Below are 8750 nucleotides of genomic sequence, written 5' to 3' on the forward strand. Positions count from 1 at the left end.
TTGTTATCATTTCGACTAAAGTGTGCCAAAATATCTCAATATATACAAATGAGCTAACGAATCGAAAGGGTTCTCACGGTTTGACATTTTCATTATGAATGTGATGATGGGAACTCAGCAGTGCAACCAATATATCACCATTGGTGCCAGTTTCACGGATGACCGTACATGTGCGCCAAGAAAAGATCGTGACTGTCATGTCTGGAAATTCGTTTGTGGTGATACGCTGTCATCTTAAAATTATGATTTCTTTGTACTTTTCGAAAATCACAACATGTTCGAGTGTCTTTTAATCAGTTTTCTCCAAAATTCTTTTCTTTTATGACATACATTTCTAACCATTTCTGGAGATTGATTTATTCGTAAGCTGTCCAAATCAAACGAAAATGAGTCTCTGTTCAAAGGTGTTACTGCTGTCCACTTGAATCCTAGAATGCTTTCATCTGGTGTGGGATTACCATATTTGGCAAAATTTGTGAAGAGACGAACGTAAATATTTCGTACTGCGCATTCTTCACTGTCATCGGGCAGATCTGGCAACAATGATGGACTGAAAAAAAATGTAGATATGAACACAACATGCCTTGGATATTTAATTTACCTGAACATATAAAAAATATCATCTCCGTGGGCTGCACCAATGATTGAATCGGATATCATCATTTTCATGATGTTACATCTACCACTGTAATCAAACAAGTAGTGATAATGATGAACATTAGGTTGATACTTAGCTATCCATTCAGCACTCAAGGTGTTACTGGTGACAAAGGTAAGATCCGCCATCAGGTCACATGTTTCGTCAAGTGTATTCCAGCCTAGTTCTTTGTTTCCGATATAAAATTGTTTCACTTGATTTCCAAGAATCCTTCGATCATCATCTTGCAGAGAATTTAAAAATCGTGGTACAAGCCATTCTGGATGTTGATTGTACTCGTTAATCCGATTTTTGCTCAAAAATAGAGAGAGCGCTCCTTCTGCGGAGGTATAACCTGATATAATAGGCATACGAATCGTGTCAAAGCGTTTCAAAATTTCTTCCGGAGTTTGTGTAATTATGCTATCTTCGGAACACTCCCGTTCAATCACTGGCCTGAAAAGAAATCGATGAGGACAGGACTGTTCCTGGGGACTAAGGACGTCGTATTGAAGATTCAACAATGTTGTCGATGAAGCTTTCATCAAAGTTGCTGTAATGGAAATAAATTGGGTGATTTTATAATCGAATAAATTCACAATTTTGAAGCACAATATTGGTCTTATTTTTCCACCAGAGTTGAATAGGATGAGAATGATTTCATGATAGAAATTATCATTTCTTTTTTACTTGATAATATTGAGGGTTGTAATAATGCTCGTTTCTTTACGTAATGATTCAAAATACAAGAAATTTGAGCGGATGCATGACAGATCCCTGGCCTTCAAAACCGAAGAAATATTGGGCAAAAGTGTGCAAGAAAATTTGCGCAAGTGTTGCACAGGTTGTGACAGGTAGAATTAAGTCCAAGTTTCGGGCATTTAAAGAAGAGGTTGAATAAACCAACATTGCGTAAGCACAGCTAATATCTATTCATTTATTCTCTGAAAGTTAAAAAAACATCCAATTTAAAATGATATCTTGGTAATCAGTTCTCTCAGTTACATTTTTTTTCGAATATGGCATAGACAGTCTTTAATAATCAAATGGTTCTTTTCAAGATAGTTAAGGATCACAGAACTAATGTAATGAATGTACTTTGAATTCTCAAAAATGTGGAGAGATGTAGTGTCAAGGGTAAGTCAATGTCTTTCACGTAACCTGCCTGGCTGGTTGAGAGGCGAGTGATCATCTCTATGATTGAAAAAAGAGAAATAGTAAAATAGTTGCTGCAAAAACATGAATAGTATTACCCATTTTGCTCGTTTCCCAGTATTACTCGCTGCAAGTTTAGCGAAGATCGGTGTCTCAGATTGTTTGACTCTTAGTTAAGCAACTCAGCGTTGAAAATGTTCCGGATGATTGCTCGATCTATGTTTTAGCTCTTCAATGCGTAAATTAATCGTCGTGTTGTTTCTATGCAATCCGCCGGCGCATTCATGTTTCGAAGACAATAAATCATAAACAAAGTAATAGTTTCGGACAAATCTTCCATTCCGGTGTTACAACTAGCTATATAGAGTTAGAAAATATCAACACAATGAAAACACATTGTGTGAGAAACAGTCATGGGCAGAATGTGACAACTTCTCGTAACTTTACTTTTACCGGTTCGGATAGTAAATGGCAAACGACCTTTGCCTTTACTTTCTGACATATCAGAGACTCGGATGACTCGTATCGCCAAGATGCCTAAGTTCGACTCCTCTGGTAGCAGGTAAAAGTTTAGATACGAGAAGCCTTCTGCTTACTTAAAATGACCCTTGTCACGTCTCATTTTTCCGCACTTTTTCTTCACATTCTTGCTCTTCCTTGAGTACTATGGCTCTATAAATTTCATATTCTTTCTCCTCTCATAATCTCTAGTTAGTTTGATATCGTCAAAAACTGAAAAAAATATAAACAAATTGATTATTTACTTTACTAGAACACTTACGGAATATTCATTGTATATTCTTACCAGAAGTTGGTAATGTATGCGATTTGGTAAATATTTTCTACGATACTTTGTTTTAGTTTAGTTGGTTTTGTTCGTCCTGCACCAGTAGTCTAAGGCAGTCTAAGGGCAAGACGTAAATAGGTGCATTCGCTTCGCGTTTTCATGTGGCTTTAATAGCAGTATCGCACAGTTGTCGAACTATTTTTTCTGCAGAATTACTTCCTAGAGTTGAAGCGAAACCTTTGTGTTCGATTTTATCACAATTCATTGAATGAAAATACTCCGCTAAATAACATGGCGACTATACTAAAGGTACAATTACCCTGCTTGGCAGCGTAAACATCAACAACAATGAATACTCAAAAGTTTAAGTGGAAACTATCGTAGATTGAATGCAGTGCGTTTTCAGAGCCGGTAGCCTTGGGCCCTTTTTCACTTAATATTTTTTTGTAACTGCAAATGAAATGTATTTGAAAATTCCGACTCTGGTAGTTTTGTATACCTCCTTATCTTCATTGTGATTTTTTTTGTAAACAAATTCTTTTGTAATTTATACATCAAAACTAAACTTGAAAATTTGTTGATATATAGCTCAAGGCACCCTGCATGGCCGGTGCTTTAGGTCCCAACTATCTGTGAATATCTTAATATCCACCGAAAAGGAATCCCCCAGAATGAGTTGCTATGCACCGTATGAGAAGTAGTACTCATGGGTTGCTATGCACCGATAATTATCTTCTATACCTACACACTATCATCAACTGTCATAGTCGGAATTGCTTCAATTTATAAAACTTAGAATAAAACTGCACTTTTTTGCAACATTCGAACTGCAATGAAATCTATGAAATCATATTCTCTGATACTCAATTTTACAATTTTCTGCAAAACTGAAGAACAAACCTTAAATTCTGTCAATTTAATGATGAAAAATCTTGAATCCAAAAATTTACATTGTCGTCGCAAGAATAAGATTTATCAAAAATGAGATTTTTTTCTTTTAAAACAGTCGTCTGAAAATAAAGACATTCTTTCGAAATAATCAAATATTTTTGATTAAATTTTAATGAGGCTCACCTACATTACTCACTTTACTTACAATAAAAAAATCAAATAAATTTTTTCAATACTTTTCGATAAAACACGAGGTACACAAGGCTCTCCCCAATTTAGTCGTGTATTTTCGGTACACCAAGGTCTCAATTTACGCGTCTTATATATGTATGCATATATGCATACATATATAAGACGCGTAAATTGAGACCTTGGTGTAACACAAAGTGCATCGATCGCCTTTAATTGTCTCACCAGGTTTGAAAATGATAGGCTTACAAAAATTCATTAGAGCGGCATGAGCAGGGTTTAGGTTGTTGTTGGCAATTTGTTGATCTACGATCAGAATATATTTTGTTAACACATTTGGCCGACGATGCTTAACATAAAGCTTTTTATGCGGATTTAGGAAATCAGAAGATTTCTTATGTAAATTTTCGAGTTTATGCAGTTTGCCTTTCTCATATTGGAATGTTATGCAATCACTGTGAAAACCGATTCAAATGAAAGGTATAATCATATCATACAAAGTACCTGAAGTATATTCCTTCCGGTCTCCCTGTTCCGGAATTACAGAGTGATTAGTGTAAAACTTCCAATGTCAAATTACTTCCACACATTTCTCAGAGGTGGCGCTCGACAAACTTAGGTTCAAATAAAAGGTCTAATGGTTCCATACAAAATTTCCAAATTTCATCCTAATCCTATTTCCGGTTCCAGAAAAATAAGGTAAAGTGTGTTAAAAATTTGATACCGTCACTTAAAGCTGAAAAAAAGTGAACAAAAATCTTCCGGTTCCGGAATCCTAGGATAAAGTGTGTTAAAGATTTTGTACACTCACTTAAAGTGCCGAAACAAAAAACATTAAATAAATTCTAAATTGGCCTGTGAACTACTGAAGCCATAATCAGTAGACAGCCAAATGAACCAATTCCGGCTATCCTAGTTCCCGGTTTTTCGATTAAAGACGAAATATAATAGCCATATACTCAAAAACTCTTCTTAATTTACCTAGTGATGTGACAATGCCTTTCTCTTTCTTCAAAACAGTTCTATGAATTTTTTGTATCTTTTTATTAAATAATTTTTGACACTAATTTGGGAATTTAATTCAGATTGATTGTAGTAGTTCACAAAAGCATGCTTCAGTGTTTATTTATTTATTTATTTATTTATTTATTTCTTATTGGGTTCATCGGACATATGTATGTCTAAATGAACCGACAGAGTGGGAAAAAGCCCATATGAGTTGAACAAATTTCATGCCATTCTCAGACAGGCGCAAAAACCACTATCTTTTAAACAACAAACACAAAACAAAAAGTAATTATAATGCGTCAAGTGAAATAAATTAACACATAGAAAAAAAACAGTCCTTATAATATAGTTCGTTTCATTCTTTCTGCGAAGCGACGGGAAGGCTCATCAAATTCAAAAATTGTTTCAACAGAAGTAAAAGCTCGTGTGCACGCAGTTATAGGTTCGTTACTTCCAAATAAAGTCCTGTGGAATCCGTTTTGAAGTAGAGTCGTATATCGCAATGATCTGCTTGGTACTCGAAAACTAATTTTGCTACGCAATTCTGGAGCATCGATCTCCCCGTTTATTAATTTCGCAATGGTCAATGCTTGTTGAATTTTTCTTCGGCACTGTAAAGTATCGATTCCCAATAATTGGCATCTGTCCGGGTATGGTGGCAAGTTTACAGGATCTCTCCAAGGCAAATGTCGTAATGCCATGCGAACAAAACGTTTCTGAACACGTTCAAGTCTTAGGCTCCACGATATTTGATACGGACACCAGATTACTGAAGCATTTTCCAGAATCGGGCGGACGAGTGAGCAATATAAAGCCTTCAAGCAAAGCGGATCTTTGAAGTCTTTAGCAGTTTTAGAGATGAATCCCAGCTGACGGGAAGCTTTCAAAATAACTAGCGACCGTTGGACATCGAACGTCAATTTGGTATCCAGTTGTACACCAAGATCACACACCTGAGTCACTCTAGATAAAATTGTTCCATCAATGTTATAGTCGAATATAATGGGACGTAGAATCCGATGAAATGTGATAACTTGGCATTTGGTTACATTGATAATAAGAATATTTTTTTCCTTGCACCAATTTGCGAACCTTGTAAGCAAATCTTGCAGTCGTTGGCAATCCCCAACACTACGAACGGCGAGATACAGTTTCAAATCATCTGCGTAGATTAATTTACAACCAGATCCCAAGAGTAATGCAACATCGTTGAAAAATACTACAAATAGCAAGGGTCCCAAGTTGCTACCTTGCTGAACACCTGATTTATTCGAGAATTCGGACGACGCAACATACTGCACATACTCGGCATCATTTCTCAAACCAGGCGCTTGACATTTGCGTTCTAAAAAACTCTTTTTAATCCACTTTGTGGAATTTTCATAGATCTTGAAAATTCACCATCAAAAAAAAATTTTTCGGTTCAGCCATCTCACAGTGGTTCAAAAGCCCAATTTCACGCTCTTAATTGATAACTCATGAAAAACGTGGTTTTCGAGGTACAGTATCTTCAGCAAAGTTTCTCAGAATAATATACGCCATAATTTGGCAAATTTTTTTTTTGTGAATAATCAAAATTGAGATAAAGATATTATTTTAGCTCAGGGTCAACATCGAGGCTAAGTAACTTCGGCAAAGTTGTTTAGAAAGCCATTTCAAACAAATTTGCAGAAGATACTATTCTCGTAACTTGAGTGTAATTCTTTATATAATGTATTTTCTGAAAAGAGTGTCCTAAAACCAGTTTTTGTAAGAAAAATTTTCAATTTATATGATGTATACATCATGTTTCACAAAGTTTTTCATCATTAAGAACTACTCAACATTCTCAAACGTACTATTCTGCTATCATTTCAGTTTGATGAAATAGAGCCTTTTTTCATGTTTATTTTTCATGTTAGTTGATGGCCATACGAACTGACTTTGATTATACCGGTTCTCGGGTGTCCGTGCGGGAAGTACCTACAATAGTGACACTCACTTCGTTTTCTCATGGATGGCCTAACCGATCAGAAAACTTTTTCATTCTGTAGGTTTTACTTGTGAAATTTGACCATGCAGTTTCAATAAACTTTGCAGTCGATTCTTATCGTACAGAACCATTGCATAGCTTGCTAAGATCCTACTATGACTAAGAATTCTTCCAGATTGGAGCTCGAAAATAAGACATCGGGTTTGCTAGACCAGTGCTCTATTTAACTAGCATAACTATTGCAATATAGAAACTGAAATAAATTCTTAACTTATGTAAAAAGTTATTGCAGAATAGAACCATACCTAGCACTTCTTGATCTGAGTTACCGGTGTATCCCAGCATGCGGGCAAGAGCTCTAGCTTTTTCTTCGGGATCGACTTGAAACGCGTAGTCAGTGCACGAGTCCCCACTTTGACAAATTACTCGGTGAAAGTATTTCCTAAAGAATATTTGATTTGCAACTCAATTTGCGATTGTACTGCATTAGTTACCTTGAATTTGGCGATAAGTAATGCAGGTAAGTTGACCAACTGCCAGCGCTTTGCCCAAACAATGTTACATTTTCGGCATCTCCACCGAACAAATATATGTTTTCATGAACCCATTTCAGAGCTAGGCGCTGGAGGATGTTTTTATTTTCTAGTTCGTAATTTGAAGCTATGTTATGTTTACTTACTTGATCTTTCAGTCCAGCGTTACCACTGATCCCGGCATCTGGCAGACATAGAAATCCGAGTGGTCCCAAGCGATAAAACATCAACACTACAACAACGTCCTGCTGGATAAGGTACTTTGGATCGTAGATCGCAGCACTGGCCGTACCGTATCGGAATCCTCCACCATGAATGTAAACCATAACCGGAAACTTTCTGGGTCCAGCTACTGGCAGAGACGGTGTGTAAACATTTAGATACAGTCCATCTTCTGTGCCGATTACAGGCCAATCAAAAATGGCCAAACTTTGTTTAATGAAACCCTTATCTGAGCTACAGTTGAGTACTGGTTTATTGAAGCGTTTCAATGGCTCCGGTGATCGGAAGCGTAGTTCTCCAATGGGTGGCTTTGCGTAAGGGATACCTTTGAAAAAGTGATATTTTCTTCCGTTTGGGAGTTTATCCGTCACACCTTGTACTTTGCCCTGTCGCAATTCAACGATCGGCCGTTCTATACCCGGCCAACAGCGAATTATTAGGTTAAGAAAAAAGTGTTTAATATACGAAAGTGCAATTTTGAACACATGGTTGTACACCCCAAACGTAATCATTTTTGCGAACCGTAGCTCTCAGTAGACCCAAGAGCACTGAACTGAGCACCAATCCGTTAGTTAGATAAGAGTAACAATCTATTCATAGATTATTCATTATAATAAGTTAGGCTGTGTAATTGCGGTAATACTGGGTTCAATTTGTATATAATTAGCAAAATAATGTAAACAGCGAGTGCAAAGTGCAAAGTTACGGTTATTTTACAATAGAAACGATTATTGGACAAGCGTTGTTGTTTTGCAAACGGTCAAAGGGTCGTCGTACACTACTAGTTGAAGTAAGATGTTAGGGTAGAACGCACATTGGTCAGTTAATTTCGAACTGTTCACATATAATCCATCAATAATAGACTAAGTCCAGAAATTAGGTATTTCGATTTATATAATGAATAGAATTTACAAATGTACAAATTACGTTTACCCCCACGATCTAATATTGTTATAATTTGTTTGCTTACCTTAATGTTTTCGTTGATGAATAAAAACTAGCAGAAGTAAGGTTTTTTTTAATACACCGGGTTGAACAAGATTATTCTGCTATATAATGAATGAGCCTTTGCATTATACATTAACCGTTCATCACTGAAAATTGGCGTGTATTGTACTAATTATTTCTCCGTTAACTTTGTTTTACGCTTTGTTCGGAGAGGTGATGTAGGCTTCAAAAGAATTTATCAAATGTAATCCACATAAATTGCTGACTTCGACTTTTCATATGAAAAATGTAAAATTTCAAACCGTTGGCTCTTGTTTTCAGGTAACATTGATTGTTCAATAAACAGAATAAGTACATTACCCTAGAACAAAGGTGAACTTATATACTCTTGTTTTGTTATATAACCTT

The 8750-nt window shown here is 36.1% G+C and overlaps 1 protein-coding gene across 1 annotated transcript; it reads right to left on the bottom strand.

The window, feature by feature from the left end:
* Positions 1–241: 241 nt before the first annotated feature.
* On the bottom strand, positions 242–8177 carry LOC131434810 (juvenile hormone esterase-like). Its single transcript, XM_058601975.1, has 5 exons — positions 7319–8177; positions 7134–7261; positions 6945–7081; positions 602–1190; positions 242–550 (listed from the first exon to the last, which is right to left on the bottom strand). The coding sequence occupies exons 1-5, from the start codon at positions 7904–7906 to the stop codon at positions 268–270; spliced, it is 1725 nt and encodes a 574-aa protein (XP_058457958.1). The 5' UTR covers positions 7907–8177; the 3' UTR covers positions 242–267.
* Between the last annotated feature and the right edge of the window lie 573 nt (positions 8178–8750).

The sequence above is a fragment of the Malaya genurostris genome, chromosome 3, assembly GCF_030247185.1.
Source record: "Malaya genurostris strain Urasoe2022 chromosome 3, Malgen_1.1, whole genome shotgun sequence".
NCBI lineage: Eukaryota > Metazoa > Arthropoda > Insecta > Diptera > Culicidae > Malaya > Malaya genurostris.